The sequence below is a fragment of the Ahaetulla prasina genome, chromosome 5, assembly GCF_028640845.1.
Source record: "Ahaetulla prasina isolate Xishuangbanna chromosome 5, ASM2864084v1, whole genome shotgun sequence".
In the NCBI taxonomy this organism is placed as follows: Eukaryota; Metazoa; Chordata; class Lepidosauria; order Squamata; family Colubridae; genus Ahaetulla; species Ahaetulla prasina.
In genome coordinates, this window is record NC_080543.1 from 2,096,847 (window position 1) to 2,115,915 (window position 19,069).

General features: G+C 45.8%; 1 protein-coding gene across 1 annotated transcript in view; it reads right to left on the minus strand.

Moving 5' to 3' along the window:
• The window catches only part of LOC131199358 (maestro heat-like repeat-containing protein family member 7), a 61,709-nt gene extending 44,194 nt beyond the window's left edge, over window positions 1-17,515 (minus strand). Inside the window, exons 1-7 of the mRNA XM_058185063.1 lie at window positions 17,430-17,515; window positions 14,433-14,659; window positions 12,501-12,631; window positions 9,575-9,697; window positions 8,138-8,211; window positions 4,664-4,808; window positions 3,519-3,614 (exon numbers count right to left, since the gene is read on the minus strand). Of these exons, the coding sequence (XP_058041046.1) occupies window positions 3,519-3,614; window positions 4,664-4,808; window positions 8,138-8,211; window positions 9,575-9,697; window positions 12,501-12,631; window positions 14,433-14,658 (795 nt within the window). The 5' untranslated portion in view covers window position 14,659; window positions 17,430-17,515. The remainder of the gene's footprint in view (window positions 1-3,518; window positions 3,615-4,663; window positions 4,809-8,137; window positions 8,212-9,574; window positions 9,698-12,500; window positions 12,632-14,432; window positions 14,660-17,429) is intronic.
• Between the last annotated feature and the right edge of the window lie 1,554 nt (window positions 17,516-19,069).

Here is a 19,069-nt window from a genome sequence, read left to right on the forward strand (position 1 = left end):
AGAGGGGTGTCCCTGCTCGCTTGGGCGCTCTTAGCGGTCACTGAAGCTCAAACCGGACAGGGAGTGTCCGTGGAAAAGAGCCAAAGGACAACCCCTGTGATTTAAAAGCAACTAGGAGCAGCTGAGGAGTGTTTCTGTGGTATGGTGCCAAAGATGGAGGCCAGAAGGTTGCTGTCAGGCACCCATCGGAGTCTTTCCCCGGGGTGGGAAAACGAGCCGGAACTGGAGCAGACAGAGATCAAGTGGGTGTCAGCTTTGGAAGCCATACTAGACGGAAGGCTTTGCTGGCTTTGGAGGAAAATGGGGAGGAGCAGGACCAGTTCAGGATTGGGATGGCTTGTAGGCACAGGCAGGATGACCAAGAGAGGCTAAGCAGGGAGCATGAGAGACACAGCTCAGGCGATGAGCAAAGACCATTCAATCCTGATCCTCGAGCGTGGAGAGTGGAGAGAAGACGAGAACAGCGCAGGCTGACCCAGCTACTTGGAAGGAGAGCGCCCTGCCCCTCTTCACAAGGCACACCTGGCGACTGAGACTTAAGAAGACGCTGTGGGTAACAAACGCTGAATTCCTGGAGTGTTGAGTGCCGACGTTTGAACTTCCCTGGATTCCTTGCATTCCTTCTGGTGCTCAGAGTTTTTGGGCTGGACTGTTTGCATCCAGAGGCTGCTTGAGGTGTGTGTGTGTGTGAGATCACTTTGTTCTGGAACTTGCCAGAAACATGGGAGCGTTTGGGGCAATTTGGAGCAATAAAGGGACGGTTTGAACTGCCAGTTGTCTGTGTTAGGGGTCTGGCTGAGGGATTCTGGGAGTTGAGGTCCACAAGTCTTAAAGTCGCCAAGGTTGGAGACCCCTGGTCTGTGTTATTTCTGTGCTGTGCCTGGGTCATCCCATGTGCCATTGAAAACTCAAGAATGGGACCCTGACGCTGCCATCAAAACTCTGCGTTGCACACAATGGCCTAATTCTGTATTTTGGGTATTTGATTTATACAGAAGTAGAAAACAGAAGGGCCTTGTAGGAAAAGAAGAGGCTGAGCTGGAAGGCGGAGTTAAACATGTCATGAGTTGGGAGTCATTGCGTTGCCACAAGAGACCCGAGTCCAGCCTCCTCACCCTCCCAACACCCCGCCCCCCCGGTAAATTCAAACAGACAAGCGCCTGCCACACAACACCCCAGACATAACGATTATTTATAAGACAACCACAAAATCTGGATAAAGGATGTGGCCGTGGCTGGAGACTGCAGAAAAGAAGAGAAAGAGCTGGAGATGATCACAAAATATGAAGACCTACAAATAGAAATAGAACAACCGTGGCAAAAGAAAGCAACGGGGGTACCAGTTGTTATAGGGACCTTGGGTGCAACCCCAAAGCATCTGGAGCAGGGGTCTCCAACCTTGGCCACTTTAAGACTTGTGGACTTCAACTCCCAGAATTCCTCAGCTAGCTTTGCTGGCTGAGGAACTCTGGGAGTTGAAGTCCACAAGTCTTAAAGGGACCAAGGTTGGAGACCCCTGATCCGGAGCACCTCTTGAACACCATCGACATTGACAAATTCCCCATCGGTCAATTGCGGAAGGCAGCTTCGTTTGGAACAGATGACATCCTGCCACAATATTTGTAACTCCATCAAACATCCACATCTGGCTATCTGAGGTCCTTGGGGAGGACTCGATCGGTGGGCAAAAATGCTGAATCCAGCCTGAACATCTGGCTGACTGCGTAACGAACCTCATCCGGCAAAATAAAAAAAATAGATAGGCAGAAAGTCAGACAGTCATCCGAATGTACCAACTCTTGCTATACCAATTTCACAGGTTTCTCCCCAAAATGTATTGCGATATGTCACTGAAGACTGGACAATCACTTGTTGTCGTGTCCCACTCCTCCTCTGACGGTCGGGTCTGGGAAGTCTGTCTCAAACGTGGCCACAAAGCCTCTGCAGCTTTGCCAAAGTCCTGTCAGAGTTCTCAGGGCAGGCAGGCATCCAAGGTGTACTTCAGCAACCAGATTAGACTTTGCCTGACTCAAGGAATGCCAGAAAGCAGATCCTTTATATGTGGCTCCATAACTCAGCACTTATCCAGGCCTGCCCCTCCCTTCCTTTTGCTGATGTCGCCTCTCCATTCTCCGGAAGCGTGGATCTATCCACCCTCCAGCTGCCGGCAATTCTAGCTCATGACTGGCTTCATGCTCCTCATGCTCACATGCTGTGGGAGGGTGGGGTTTATTTGCTCAGTCTGTCCGGACATGGTGCCAGGACTGGGGGCTGGAGGCATGCCAGGCCATTCGTCTGCACTATCAGTCTCTGGCTGAGATAACAGGAGATGAGAGGGGCCCGGCTGCGGAGAGTTTAGTTTAGTTTTAGTTTAGTTTTATTAGATTTTTATACCGCCCTTCTCCCGAAGGACTCAGGGCGGTGTACAGCCGAAATAAAATACAGAGTATATACAATTAAAAGAAATTAAAAGAAACTATTAATAAATGGCCGATAATTTAAAAATTTAAAAAATTTACAAATGTTTAAAATCTCTAAAACCCCAATTTAAAATCACTATTTATGCCAGTCCTGCTTGAATAAATAAGTATGTTTTTAGCTCACGACGGAAGGTCCGAAGATCAGGAACTTGACGTAAGCCAGGGGAGTTCGTTCCAGGCGTCGGTGCTCCCACAGAGAAGGCCCTACCCTGGGAGCCGCCAGCCGACATTGTTTGGCGGGCGGCACCCTGAGAAGGCCCTCTGTGAGAGCGTCTGGTCGATGGGAGGCATACGGTAACAGCAGGCGGTCTCGTAAGTACCGGGTCCTAAGCCATGGAGCGCTTTAAAGGTGGTAACCAGGATCTTGAAGCGCACCCGAAAGACCACAGGAAGCCAGTGCAAACTACGGAGCAGAGGTGTTACGTGGGAGCCTCGAGCGGCTCCCATTACCACTCGCGCAGCTGCATTCTGGACTAACTGCAGCCTCCGGGTGCACCTCAAGGGCAGCCCCATGTAGAGAGCATTGCAATAATCCAGCGAGGCGTAACCAGGCGTGAGTGACCGTGCATAAGGCATCCCGGTCAAGGAAGGGACGCAACTGGCGAACCAAGCGAACTTGGTAAAAAGCCCTCCTGGTGACGGCTGCCAGATGTTCCTCAAAGGACAGCCGGCCATCCAGGAGGACGCCCAAGTTGCGAACCACTTCGCAGGGGGGCGGGCGAGGTACAACACTTGTCTAAAATGGTATAGGGTCTCCTGCTTGAGCAGGGAGTTGGACTAGAAGACCTCCAAGGTCCCTTTCAGCTCTATTCCGATTGATTGAATGAATGACTCAATCATCCAGGCCAAAAGTATCTAAAAATGGTTAACAGGAGCAAAATTTGTTCATTGATGATCCAAGCAACTTCATGAGTCAAAATAATTTTGGTCCAATCGCCGCGATTTAACCTTTTTAGATACCTCTGGCCTGGATCATCGAGTCTTCATTGACATATGTATGTCGAACCAATAATAAGATTTTCCTCCCAAATAACATACTTGCAAGATCCTTTCTAGCTCCAAAGGAATTGGATTCTCCACCATTAATTGCTGGAGCATTTCGCTGAAGGCTTGGTAGGTTCCAATGAAGAGATTCTAGGAGATACAAAGAGCAAGTTTTAGGACTGAGGAAGTAAAGAGTTTGTAAACTATGAGCAGTCCAGAGGGGATGAGATCACTGAATTCTTTATTGAATGTCCAAAAACTGGTCAGCACTGAAAATTTGTGGCCAGTTATGGCTCCTGCAAACAATTCAAGAAACCTGGTAGGGCAACATCATCTCCAGATGTTGTAGGACAACATTCCTCAATCTTAGCAACTTTAAGATGAGTGGACTTCAACTCCCAGAATCCCCAGCCAATACATGTGGACTTGTATATAGAATTGTAGGTTTGGAAGGACCTTAGAAATCTTCTACAATCATCAACCCCTATCCAATGAAAAATAAATGAATAAATGAAATTTTGCCTTCAGAAGTTGGAGGTGCTTCATCACTGGTGGTTGTTAAGAAGAGACTGGACAGCCACCTGTCTGAAATGGTCTAGGATCTCCTGCTTGAGCAGGGGGTTGGACTAGAAGACCTCCAAGGTCCCTTCCAGCTCTATTCTGATTGATTGAAATATCCCAAATTTCTTAACCTAGCTCTACCTACCAGTCTGATGGGACCTTCTCACCTGATTTGCACTTCTTCTCTCCCTTCCCCAAGCTCAAATTGTCCACCCCTGGTTTAACACAGAACATGGGCTTAACTTGTAGAAGTCCAATTCTAATTAAGTTAATTTTGCGAATAGCAGGTTGGGGGATTCTGAGAGTTGAAGTCCATAGGTGATAAAGGGCCTTAATCACCCTATCATGGATTATTAGATGATCCTGGTGGATCTTTGTGGTCCTGCCCAACTCTACAGTTCTTTGATTCTGTGAACACCATGGAACTGCTAATTCTCATGTCCTGGACTGGTTGCTTTGTCAATCTGTGGCCGAGGAAGGATTGGCTTTGTAGTTCATTGTGCTGAAGGTGAACATTGAACATGGTAGCTATCAACATATACAAGACATTTCCACCGAAGCAACTACGAGAAGCAGATAGAGAAAAGACATCCATGATGATGGTAATCAAGTAATCAAATTTGGGAAAACCAGGGTACCTTTGTGTACTGAACATTAGAAGAGTCCACTCCTTCTTCCTCCTGCCCTGCCTTCATAGGGGACAACGAAAAGACACTCTTGAAGAAAGTCCGGAGTAGAAGACCCTTCTTGTAGGACCCCATGGTTTTCATGATGTGCTTCTTGCTGAAGGAAATGAAAAGAAGTCTTGATTGTTTTGGGACACGGTCAGTGGTGGGATTCAAATAGTTTAACAACCGGTTCTCTGCCCTAATGATTTCTTCCCACAACCAGTTCACCAAACTGCTCAGAAAGTTAACAACCGGTTCTCCCGAAGTGGTGCGAACTGGCTGAATCCCACCACTGGACACGGTAGGGCCATCAGATGGGGACAATGCAAAACACACCAAAACACACACACTGTTGGCCACTTTGCAAAGTTACAAGAAGCTGGAATGAAAAATGGATGAAGAATGAAGGGGTCTCAAAACCACACAAAACCTCCAGGGTGAGATTTTTAACTGGTCTGTTCAGAACCTGGGTCTAGAAATGGAGATGGTGTCGTTTGATAGCTCAGGTGTTCTTCAAATTTGGCAGCTTTAAAGACGTATGGACTTCTGGTGTCCAGAACTTCCCAGCCGGCACGAAATGGCATGAACAGAAGAGTCACACAAATCGTGGTTCCAGGTGGGTAACATGGACACTGTTATCCGCGTGTCCCCGCTCTGCAAGGGAGATGGTAACTGGGTTCACCCATCTTGCTATAACCATGGTTTAAGACAGGGTGTTCTGTCCCCCCTCACCTCCATCCGAGCGATGGCTTAATTAGCCGGCACTATCAGCTCTGGCAGCAAACTAGCGAGCGTCTGCCAAGTGACTCGGTTATCTCCCTTGATGCCGATGAGTCACCCAGGAACAAACAGTACTTCAGCTCTGGTTAAGCAATTGATTTGCCTGCTACGAAGAGGCATAGCAGCCCTCCCTGGTTTTATATCCTGTGGGGTGTGGCTCCATGACTTAGCACTTTCTAGGCCTGCCCCACCCCTGCTTCTCTTGTTCTCGCCTCTCCTGCCTACAAAACCTAGGTCCAGCCAGGCCTGATTGCCATCAGCTGGGTCTGGAGGCGTGGCCTGGGGGGGGGAAAGAGTCAGGGGATGGAGGCCTCGTTATCTCCTCCACCAGGCCTGCCTCTGGCTCTTGGAGTTGAGCCAGGGAAGCCAGTGCTCCCGAGGTAAGTCCTGATGGCCCTTCCCCCTCACTTTCCAAGTCACTTTCTGACAGGGGACCCGGCTCGGGGGGCGCAGACACAACACAGGGGTCCCCAACATTGGCAACTTTAAGCCTGGTGGACTTCAACTCCCAGAATTCCCCAGCCAGCTTTGCTGGCTGGGGTATTCTGGGAGTTGAAGTCCTCCAGGGTTAAAGTTGCCAAGGTTGGAGACCCCTGGTTTAAGGGAATGAGTCACAAGGGCTGGGATCAGCCAACTTTTGAAGGATTAAATTGCAATTTTCAAAGTTGGGTTCCCACCACAATTGGCCAAAACCAGATTAAACCTGTGATGATCTTACACAAGAGTTTCTAAACCTGGCAACTTTAAGACTTGTGGACTTCAACTCCCAGAATTCCTCAGCCGGCCATGGTGTCCATGCTGGCTAAGGAATTCTGGGAGTTGAAGTCCACAAGTTTGGAGACCCCTGTTCTAAAGTGGAAGAAAGTTGCTGAACTAACCAGGATTGTGGGTCTCTGTAAGAAGGTTGATATTTTCTTTATGGCTTCTAAACTAAGGAAATACACCACAGGCAGAAATTAAAATATTTTGTTAAGTGTAGCAAAGTTTAACAAAGATGTTGAACAGCATATTTTCAGCTGTTCCCATGCTCCTGTTGTTGCTTAGGGATTTCTTAATGATAATCAGGAGAGCAAACATATTTGGGCTGTCCTCGTTCGAACCCGCATCCTGTTTCCAGAAGGGATTGCTAAATTACTCCAGCAGCCATTGTTGACTCAGAGGTTCTCTTCCTGTAGCCACACAACACAAGGGGGATGGATAGTCCTCGACTTACGACCTATTTTGGGTGCGCTGCAATTTGAAGTAGATCATTACTCTGTAATCTGTTGTGATTTGTTTATTTATTTGAATTTATTAGCTGCTTAAGTGTTGGTCGAGGTTACCTGCAGCTAACAATCCTGCTTTGAAGTCAAAGCAAGGGAATTTTTATAATTTCAGTGTTTTGTACAATAGTGCCCAAGGGTTAGAGCAATTGGGAGACACCATCCTTAAGTCCTTTTGCATTGGCTTAGGAAAAACAATGGATTATTTTATTCTATTTTACTTTATTCTATTTTAATTTAATTTTTTTAAAATGTTATTCTGTTTTTATCATTTTTTAATATAACTTAATTTTTTTATTTTACTGTATTCTATATTACTTTTATTTTTTGTTTTTATTATTTATTTTGTTTTGTTTTAATTTTTATTATTTTATTTCACTTTATTCTATTTTAATGTAATTTATTTTGTTTTTATTACTATTTATTTATGTTACTTTATTTTACTTTTATTTTTAAATTTAAATTTTGTTTTATTATTTATTTTATTTCATTTTTTATTATTTTACTTTACTTTATTCTACTTTAATTTAATTTTTATTTTGTTTTTATTATTTATTTTAGTTTATTTTTTTAATTTTTTTTTTATTATTATTTTATTTTATTTTATCATTTTATTCCTGCCTTCATTATTTTTAAAAATAACTCAAGGGGGCGAACTTACCTAATTATTCTTCTTCCTCCTATTTTGCCCAAAACAACAAGGAGTTGGGCTAAGACAGAGGAACTGGCCCAAAGTCACCTACCTAGCTTTCGAGCCTAAGACTGGACTAGAACTCACTGTCTCCTGGTTCTAAGCCAGCATCCTAACCACTAGACCATGGGTCTCCAACTTTATTTTGGCTGTAAACCGCCCTGAGTCCTTCGGGAGAAGGGCGGTATACAAATTAAAATATTATTATTATTATTATTATTATTATTATTATTATTATTATTATTATTATTATTATTATTGTTGTTGTTGTTGTTGTTGTTGTTGTTGTTGTTGTTGTTGTTGTTGTTGTTGTTGTTGTTGTTGTTATTATTATTATTATTATTATTATTATTATTATTATTATTATTATTATTATTATTATTGGCAACGTTAAGCCCGGAGGACCTCAACTCCCAGAATTCCCCAGCTAGCAAAGCTTTAAGCCCGGAGTTGAAGTCCTCCAGGCTTAACGTTGTCAACTTTGGAGACCCCTGCACTAGACCAAACTGGTTCTCCAGATGAAATCAATACAGACAGAATATCTATGACAGCAACTGTTTTCACCTTGGACCATCTACCGTGATTCCAACATTTTCCCGAACACCTAAACCTAGACTATTTTTATGAATGCGAGTGAGAAGTTTGGAGACAGATGGCTTGAGTGCTCTGGACCACCAACATGAGGTCAGCTACTAGAAGCAGCAAAGGTACCTGAAGTCAGTGATGCTGTTCATCGCTTGAAGACAGATAATGTTGGGCTCTGGAAGTTCTTGTTTCACCATCTCCTGTCAACGAGAAAGACATGTCCCCTGTCAGACCATCTCAGCTCCGCTGAGAAGAACTTCAAAAGATTGAAGACCTCCGCTCGTTTGGGTTCTGCTAAGAGTTGAAGATACAAGGTTGAGCAGATAATTTTGGGTTCTGTTAAGAGTTGCGTCTACAAGGTTGAGCAGGTAATTCTAGGTTCTGCTAAGAGTTGAAGATACAAGGTTGAGCAGATAATTTTTGGTGAGGTCAAGGCTTAGATTGAAACAGGTCCAACCCAGCCGACACTGGATCTTGGCAAGTCCACCAAGACAAGTATCTAGCACAGTGCTTCTCAAAACCTTGGCCGCTTGAAGATGGGTAGACTTCAACTCCAAGAATTCCCCAGCCAGCCAGCCATGAACCGCAGGAAGGGTCTATAAGGAAAATTTTCCCCTTTGATGAGTCTCCCAGCCAACTTAATTTTAGAGATCCGTTCCCGGCAAGGGTGAAAAGCAACTATTAGAAATTTCAGATTTTTTTTAAGTGATCTCTGAAAGACTAGGAAAAGGTGAACATTCATCCCTTCGTGAGATTTCGGCAGTGGTGGGATTCAGCCAGTTCGCACCACTTCGGGAGAACCGGTTGTTAACTTTCTGAACAGTCTGGCAAACTGATTGTTGGAAGAAATCATGAGGGCAGAGAACCGGTTGTTAAATTATTTGAATCCCACCACTGGATTTCGGGATCATGTTTTTATACAATTTGGGCAATACAGATCGTCCTCAACTTACAACAGTTCATTTAGTGACCGCTCAAAGTTAGAACAGCACTGAGAAAAGTGATTTATGGCCATTTTTCACACTTAACGACCCTTGCAGCATTCCCTGTGGTCACGTGTTCAAAATTCAGATGCTTGGCAGCTGACTCACATTTATGACGGTTGCAGTGTCCCGGGGTCACGTGATCCCCTTTTGCAACCTTCTGACCAGCAACAGGAAAGCCAGATTCACTTAATGACCGTGGGACACTGCAGGGATTCGCTTAACTGTGTCAAGAAAGTTTGCAAAATGGAGCCAAGCTCACTTAACAGCCGTCTCGCTTAGCAATAGAAATTTTGGGCTCGATTGTGGTCGCACGTCAAGGTCTACTTGCATTTACTCTTGGGGAATATCCCATTGGAGTTATTGAAATTGCTTTGGATCAATGAGAGATGGAAGGAAACAGGGGTGTCTACACGACAAGGTCAAAAACTTCAAGATGGCGCCCCCAAGGGAAGGATCTAAGCTCTTCCCGTTTATCATGCATGTCGCTCTTCCCGCGCTCCTGCGGATGCCATCTTGACTTTTTTGACCACACCCTGCAGTCACCCCTGGAAGGAGGGTGGAAAGACCAAAGACATACAGTGATGGCTCCCACGACGTCGGAGGTAAAATTGTCGAGAAAGAACTCAGTCATGTGGGTCCAGTTGATTGTCTTGCTGAGGACGGATAGGAATTTAAAGAAACTTTTCTTCATCACATCATCCTGGAAGGGGATTTGGGAGGAGAGGGAGGGAGGAGAGGGAGAGGGAAAAAAAAAGAATTGGTTAAAAGGAGAAAATTATTATTATTTTTTAATTAAGTGAGCAGACTGTATCTTTCTGTCCATTCAGTATTCCCTTAGACCAGCGGTTCTCAACCTGTGGGTCGCAACCCCGTTGGGGGTCGAATGACGATTTGCCAGGGGTCGCCTAAGACCATCGGAAATATGGGAAGTATACTTGCGAGTCGAAGAATCGCGCTCCAATGGTTGACTCCACAAGCCAGCTGCAGGCTCTTCAAATCGCTAGCCAAATTCGGCTTCAGGCGCGATGAATTAAAAAAGAGAGAAATCTTTGCTCTGATGTCTCCCTCTCAAGCCAGCTGCAATCACTCCCAATCGCTAGCCTAATCTGGCTTCAGGCGCCATAAACTTAATAGGGGAGGAGTCTCCGCTTTAATGCCTCCGTCCTCAAGGCAATCGCAAGCAGTTCAGATCGCTAGCCAATACGGCTTCAGGCGCGATAAATTCAAAAAAAAACCCAGTTTGCCGCTTTTCCCACCCTTCTGCGGCTGTTGAGGTGCGCTGAGATCGCTGCCTAAAAAAAAATAATTTTACGGTTGGGGTCGCCACATAGTGGGGAATTGTATTAAAGGGGTCGCAGCACTATAAAGGTTGAGAACCACTGCCTAAGACTCTAAGGCTTAGAGGGAAAACTCATAATAGAAAATGCAGGCCCAAGAAGAATTGAAATAATAATGGTGAGGAGGAGGAGGAGGAAGAAGAAGAAGAAGAAGAAGAAGAAGAAGAAGAAGAAGAAGAAGAAGAAGAGGAGGAGGAGGAGGAGGAGGAGGAGGAGGAGGAGGAGGAGGAGGAGGAGGAGGAGGGGAGGAGGAAGAGGAGGAGGAGATAGAACAGAACAGAATAACAGAGGGGGAAGGGACTTTGGAGGCCTTCTAGAATAGAATAGAATAGAATAGAATAGAATAGAATTTTATTGGCCAAGTGTGATTGGACACACAAGGAATTTGTCTTGGTGCATATGCTCTCAGTGTACATAAAAGAAAAGATACGTTCATCAAGGTACAACATTTACAACACAATTGATGGTCAATATATCAATATAAATCATAAGGATTGCCAGCAACAAGTTATAGTCATACAGTCATAAGTGGAAAGAGATTGGCGATGGGAACGATGAGAAGATTAATAGTAGTGCAGATTCAGTAAATAGTCTGACAGTGTTGAGGGAATTATTATTCTAGTCCAACTCCTTAGTCAAGCAGGAGACCCTACACCATTTCAGTCAAATGGCAACATGTCTACTATTCTGAACAAACAGATGTCCAGTTTCTTCTTGAAAAACTACAGTAATGAATCATCCGCAAGAGGGGGAACACTGTTTAGACTTTAGGGGCAGCCCCTTAGAGGAGGACCGCTATCATCTCACCCCTGGTCCTTCTTTTCATTAAACTAGACATACCCAATTCCTGCAACCGTCCGTCATATGTTTTAGCCCCCAACACCTAATCATTTTTGTTACTCTTCTTTTGGTGTTCCCAGTTGTGGCTGCTCCATCATTGAAGGCCTTCAAAAAGAGACTGGACAACCATTTGATTGCAATGATATAGGGTCTCCTGCTCGAGAAGGGGGTTGGACTAGAAGACCTCTGAAGTCTCTTCCAACTGTGTAACTCTATGTTCTAAGAAGGTGAGCATTCTCCATACCTGTTGTGGGCCGCCAGCAGCCTGTGGAGCTGGCAACAGAGTCAGAGGCTGAGGAAGAACATGGGCCAGTCCTGGAGGCTGGGAAAGGCCCGGATGAGGGCTCTGCGTCGGAGGCAGAGGTGGGGCCAGGGCCATCGGGGAGTGAGGTGCGGACTCCGGAGACTCCAGAGGCTGATAGTAGTGAGGCAGAGGAACAGGAGGAGCCTGTTCCTAGTGCACGCATGAGAAGAGCTGCCAGAAGGCAAGAGCAGCTCAAGCAGAGAGGACAACTCAGGAGTAAGGCCAGGAGATGATTGGCTCCTCCCATAAGTCTTAAAAGACCAGCAACGGCGTTTGGGCTCTTTGTCAGAAAACAACGTTGATAGCCTTGCTCCTTGTCTTGCTGCATTTATTTCTTGTCGGCAACTTTATTTTCATGAAGTTCAATTTCATGCTTATGCTTATATATACAATTATACAATAAGCATTATACGATAAGCATGAAATTGAATATATATATTCAATTTCATGCTTATGCTTATATATACTGTTGTGACAAATAAATAAATAAATAAAAATAAATAAACTTCTGCTCTTGAACTTTTGCCAAGAAAAGCCTTTGGCAGTTGGCCTAATTAGACCAAGGTTGGTGATAAGACTGAAGAATTGTGTTACGAAGAATTTGCTTTGATTTAGTTTGGATCAGTAGTGGGTTCCAATTTTTTTTACTACCGGTTCTGTGGGTGTGGCTTAGTGGGTGTGGCTTGGTGGGCATGGCAGGGGAAGAATACTGTAAAATCTTCATTCCCACCCCCCTCCAGGGGAAGGTTACTGCAAAATCCCCATTTCCTCCCAATTAGCTGGGACTTGGGAGGCAGAGAATAGATGGGAATGGGGCCAATCAGAATTTTTACTACCGGTTCTCCGAACTACTCAAAATTTCCGCTACCGGTTCTCCAGAACTGGTCAGAACCTGCTGAAACTCACCTCTGGTTTGGACTATGCTGAGAATGAGTTAATTCTCAACTATTCTAATAAAGTCTGTTTGTTTTTGAACTGATTGCATTTAATACTACCAACTTGGGCCCGGGTCACAACAATACCTCTTTTTTGCTATTGAAATACTCAATGCTGCTTCTCCAGGAGGACAGGAAGAGCTCTGGTTCCTGAGCTGACTGAGGACCATCATTTTCTTCCCAAATCGTAGCCATGGCTGAGAGGTCAGGGACTAATCCTACAGTGGAGAAGTAGGAGGAGAGAAAGAGTCAATGAATTCCTTACCCTAGGGGTCTGCAAACTTGGCTCCTTTAAGACTTTTGGACTTCAACTCCCAGAGTCCCTCAGCCAGCAAAGCTGGCTGAGGAACTCTGGGAGTTGAAATCCTAATCTTAAAGGACCAAGGTTGGAGACCCTGCCCTAAACAGAGCTGGCTGAGGACTCTGGGAGTTGAAGTCCACAAGTCTTAAAGGGACCAAGGTTGGAGACTCCTGCCCTAGAGCAAAGCTGGCTGAGGAACTCTGGGAGTTGAAGTCCACAAGTCTTAAAGGGACCAAGGTTGGAGACTCCTGCCCTAGAGCAAAGCTGGCTGAGGAACTCTGGGAGTTGAAGTCCACAAGTCTTAAAGGGACCAAGGTTGGAGAGCCCTGCCCTAGAGCAAAGCTGGCTGAGGAACTCTGGGAGTTGAAGTCCACAAGTCTTAAAGGGACCAAGGTTGGAGACCCCTGCCCTAGAGCAAAGCTGGCTGAGGAACTCTGGGAGTTGAAGTCCACAAGTCTTAAAGGGACCAAGGTTGGAGACCCCTGCCCTAGAGCAAAGCTGGCTGAGGAACTCTGGGAGTTGAAGTCCACAAGTCTTAAAGGGACCAAGGTTGGAGACCCCTGTCCTAGAGCAGAGCTGGCTGAGGGACTCTGGGAGTTGAAGTCCACAAGTCTTAAAGGGACCAAGGTTGGAGACTCCTGCCCTAGAGCAAAGCTGGCTGAGGAACTCTGGGAGTTGAAGTCCACAAGTCTTAAAGGGACCAAGGTTGGAGAGCCCTGCCCTAGAGCAAAGCTGGCTGAGGAACTCTGGGAGTTGAAGTCCACAGGTCTTAAAGGGACCAAGGTTGGAGACCCCTGCCCTAGAGCAAAGCTGGCTGAGGGACTCTGGGAGTTGAAGTCCACAGGTCTTAAAGGAGCCAAGTTTGCAGACCCCCGCCTTACCCCAACGGGAGAGAAGACCCCACCTCACCAGGAGAACCAAAGAATGTCCCAGAAGAGAAATCTCAGAAGCTCAGGAGTGGGAACTGTAGACGTGGGAGAACCTTCTCCAAGGTTCTTGAGGTCCACAACCAACTGAAGAAATGGGACATATGGGTTATTATTTCAAGTCTTTGGCCAACCCTGTCGTTAGGAACGTGATGTCACCAACTCCGTGGAAAGATGGTGGACACTTTTGTGGCACCAAAACAAATAATCATAGCTCCATGTAATGTTTTATTAGACAGGACTTACTAGTCCTCGACTTACAACCTTTCATTTAGTGACTGTTCGAAGTTATGACAGCACTGGAAAGAGCGACCGTTTTTCACACTTACGACCGTCGTAGCGTCCCCCATGGTCCCGTGGGGATCAAAATTCGGGACGTTTGGCCACTGGTTCACATTTATGACGGTCGCACGCGATCCCCTTTTTGCGACCTTCTGACAAGCAAAGTCAACGGGGAAGCCAGATTCACTTCACGGCTGTGTGACTCACTTAATGACTGCAGAGATTCGCTTCTGGCAAGAAAGGTGCCGTAAAACGGGGCAACATTCACTTTTTTTTTTTTTTTTGGTTTACATTTATACCCCGCCCTTCTCCGAAGACTCAGGGCGGCTTACAATGTATAAGGCAAACTTAACGACTCTCTCTTAGCAATGGAAATGTTGGGCTCCGTTGTGTCGTAAGTCGAGGACTACCTGTAATTTCTAATTCCAGCAGGAAGAAGGGGGCTGACCAGGGAGGCCCTCCGACCCAATCTTGCTCTGCCCCGCCCCTTCGGTCTGCCCCACCGTTTACCAGAGTTCAGATTTTTCCGCCGTCTTGTTTTCTCCTTCTTGGTTTTTCGGTAGATCCTCTTGAGGCATCGGAGGAGAGGCCCGCCGTTGTCCCCTGGGACGTCCTCTTGCGAATCCTCCTGGCTAAGCTCCAGGCTGTTGGGGGACAGGTCTGGATCTTCCCACCGGAAAGGGACCAACCCCTTCAGGAGGTCATCGTCATCACCAAGGAAGCTGCACAAATCCATTCTACCGTGGAGACAAAGACCCCGGTGGTTGAAGGAGATCTGGAGATCCGTCACAATAGCTCAATCCAGGCTTCTCTAACCTGCTCTCCCCAGATCGGGCTGGGTTGCAACTCCCATCATCCACAACCAGTGGGGTCAAAGACGGTGCTGGCTGAGGATGAAGGAATGGCAGTTCCATCAAGGGGAGGGTTCCAAATGCCATGGAGTGGGATAGATAAGGAATATATATATATATGTGCAGGGGTAGTCAACCTTTTTATACCTACCGCCCATTTTTGTATCTCTGTTAGTAGTAAAATTTTCTAACTGCCCACCGGTTCCACAGTAATGCATCATGTATCGTCGTCTGCGCATGCCTCTCGCACATCGTGGATTGGGTTTTGGGGGGCGCTGGCTACCAGCTCTGCTTGTCTGTTACAACTGGGCGGTGTGGGGGGAGATGCGCAAGCTATTCTGGGACGAGGCTCTTTTGTTTGCGGTCGCACTAAAGCGCCATTTAGTTTCACTTACGTAACGTGAACTAAACTTATGCGCGGGCGATACAAATAGTATATTTTCAGAAATTTAAATTGTCACGGGGAATTTTATGAAAACCTAATGAAAATGTTTTTAAATAATGCTATGAATTTTTTTTAAAAAGTCAATTAAATTAAAAAAAAAGGAAAGTGCTTCAGTATCGGACAAAACCCCTACCGCCAACCATGAAAGCTGGAACGCCCATTAGTGGGCGGTAGGGACCAGGTTGACTACCCCTGGTATATGTGGATACATATGTATGCACACACACACACACAAATCTGAGTTGTTAAATCTATCTGTCTGTCTGTCCATCTATCCATCTCTATCTGTCTATCCATCCATCATTTTTTTGTTTTTAATGACCTCGTAATCCCTTGTATTGGGGTGGAGTCGGGGCAGTTGAATGGAGCTGAATGTTTACTGGCTGGATGCCCTTCCTGTCGCCAATGCGGAGTTTTGTTCAGCAGATACATTCTCATTTTTACCCAGAGAGAGAAATATCTGCCTCTACCTAGGCTCGAACTCACAGCCTCCTGATTGTGAGGCGAGAGCTCCACCTCTAGGCCACTGCACCACTCTATCCATCTATCATCTATCATCTATTTATCTATCTATCTCAGGGGTGAAATGCTACCGGTTCACTCCAGTTCGGGCGAACTGGTGGTGATAAAAACTATCAGTTCAGGTGAACCGGTAGTTTAAAAAATCTACAATCTGATGAGCAGCTGTGCCGCGCGGTTTAGCTTCGGTAAAAATGTGCGCACCCGCAACATGTGCCAAAAGGAGGCTTGGGTAGGTAAGTAGAACAGCGAGGGGGGGGGAAAATCAGCTGTGCCACGCAGTTTAGCTTCACTAGAAAGCAGGAAATCCTGCCCACCTGCTCGTTGGATTGTAGCTTCTTTAAACTATTGGTTCGCCTGAACTGGTAGCTAATTATCGGTTGTTGTGTCTTGCCCGCCCTCAGAGCAGCCGGGGCCTTCTTATCTGCTCCCGAACACGGAGGAATGTATGCCTCCCAGCCCCAGTCCTGGCTCCATGCCCAGACAAACTGCAGAAGAAGGAGCACCTCCCGGCCCCAGCCCTGGCTCCATGCCCAGGCAAACGGAGCAGCTAGACCCCTCCCCCTCCTCCACAGCATGTGAGCCTGAGGAAAGTTTATTTCCAACAGCTGCAGACTGGAGTGACCCTCGCATCAGAAGACTGGATAGGCGGAGGCAACAGAAGGAAGGGAGAGGCAGGCCTTAATGAGTGCTGAGTCATGGAGCCACACCCCATGGCCTATATAAAGGACCTGCTTTCTGGCATTCTCTGAGTCAGGCAAAGTCGAACTTATCTTGCTGAAGTCACTTTCTGGTCTCCTGCCTGCCTTGAGGACTTTGCTAGGACTTTGGCAGAGCTGCAGAGGCACGCCTGATTCGGATTTCCCTGACCCGGCCGTCAGCGGAGGAGTGGGACATGACACCGGTTCACCCGAACCGGTAGGTTTTAAACATGCAGCATGTGTTTGGTGTGCATGCGTGTGCATAGCGTACGCTTGGCGCGCAACATGCATACATGGCCAGCGAACCGGTAGCAAACCAGTTTAGATTTCGCCACTGATCTATCTTTCTATCTATCTATCTATCTATCTATCTATCTATCTATCTATCTATCTATCTATCTATCTATCTATCTATCTATCTATCTATCTATCTCCCATCCACTTATCTATCATCTGCCTGTCTGTCTATCTACCTATCGCTGTTAGGAAATTTCTCCTTAGTTCTAGTCTGCTTCTTTCCTTGTGTAGTTTCCATCCGTTGCTTCTTGTCCTGCTTTGGATAATAGCTTGACTCCCTCTTCTTTGGGGCAGCCCCTGAAATATCGGAAGATTGCTATCATGTCCCCTCTGGTCCTACTTTTCACTACCCAGTTCCCGCAACCGTTCTTTGTATGTTTTAGCCTCCAGTCCCCTCATCATCTTTGTTGCTCTTCTCTGCACTCTTTCCAGAGTCTCAACACCTGTGTTATATTGTGGCAATCAAAATTGGATGCAATATTCCAAGCGTGGTGTTACCAAGGCATTATAAAGTGGTGCTAACACTTCGTGTGATGTTGATTCTATACCCTGTTAATGCAGCTGAGGTCTGTCTGCACGAGACTCCAAATCTCACCCCTTCCTTTCAAATAAGCCTGAAATTGGTCAAGCAAGGTCTGCTTCTTCAAAAGAAGACCAAGAGAGTTTGGCCAGAAGTGACGAGACCAACGCTTACTTTTCTGCTAGGAGAAGATCTGTTCTTCTTCAGCTGAGTCCAGCCAACTGCCTCAAAAGCTTATGGTGCTACCACATTTTGAAGGCAGGTGTGGGTCACCCTGGAAACCACAGGGCAGAGTTGCTAGGTGAGCACACAGGTAATAAAGGAAGGACCAAGGAATATGGGGCTCAAGGCAGTGGCCTCCAAGTTGGATCCCAACATGGCCTTCAAAGATCGCCAACTAGAATTGAAACTCAGTTCTGATTTAATGATAACGGTCATTCCCAGTATGAAGCCAGGAGGGGTGGCTGACATCGGAACGGGCGTTCCTCATTTCATTTTTTTTTCGCAATTAAAAAACTGAGTTTATGAGTTTATGAGTTTCATTGTTCCCTTCTCTACCTTCTTCTGCTTTCCACAACCATCCTCCCCCTCTCTTATCTACATCCTCTCCTCCTTCCTCCCTACTCCTTTCTTCTCCCTCTTCTATCCCTCTTCCTTCCTTTCCTCTTCCTCCTCTTTTCTTTCCAACCTCCTTCTCTCTCTCTTTTTTTTTTAAATTTACATTTATATCCTGCCCTTCTCCGAAGACTCAGGGCGGCTTACAGTGTATAAGGCAATAGTCTCATTCTATTTGTATATTTTTACAAAGTCAACTTATTGCCCCCCCAACAATCTGGGTCCTCATTTTACCTACCTTATAAAGGATGGAAGGCTGAGTCAACCTTGGGCCGGGCTTGAACCTGCAGTAATTGCAGGCTGCTGTGTTCTAATAACAGGCTTCTTACCAGCCTGAGCTACCACGGCCCTCTTCTACTTCCTTCTTTCCCATCATTCTGAAGTGGTAGCCAGGCAGCTCCGATCTTACATTAATTATACATCTTCGATCATCTTTGTACATTGACCATCAATCCATTTTCTACCCTCATCCCCCCTCCCCCTCCCTCCCCCCACCCCCCCGGGACTTCCCAGAACCGAATACAGGGTATAAAACTAACAACAAAAATTAAAATATGACACAAATCATAATCCATAGTCACTCCTTAAAACCTCGACTCCCCTTCCAGAAACAAAGAAAATACATTTCTTCCAATCCATTATATATCAGACCATTCCACTCCTAGAGTTCTCAGAAATTTCCGATTGGGTTATGAGTTTCAATGCAGCCTCAAGATATGAAAAAGGAGAGGATTTTTCTAGGGCAATTCAATCATTCACTTACTCCTTTTATTGCTTACCTACAACAATGAAAAAAAAAAAGAAAGAAAGACAAACAAGACATAGCATTTAGTAGTTTTATTCTTTAAAAAAATTTTTTTAGTATTTTAACTATAGTATTTTTTAAAGTATTTTTTTAGTATTTTAACGATAGTATTTTCTTTAAAAAGCTGTCCAGTCACTGGAGGTTTTTAAGAAGGGATTGGACAACCAGGGTTTGGGGGGGTTCGACTAGAAGACCTCCAAAGTCTTGGAAGACTTTAATAACTCTTCTGTTATTTTGTCGATTATGTGCAATATTTCCATCTGCTTGAGCAGCGGGTTGGACTAGAAGACCTCCAAGGTCCCTTCCAACTCTCTTATTCTGTTATTCTTTCCTGTATTCTGGTTGCCAGGAGATCTGGATGTCCTTTGATCACAATTTCGGTTTAAAATTACGC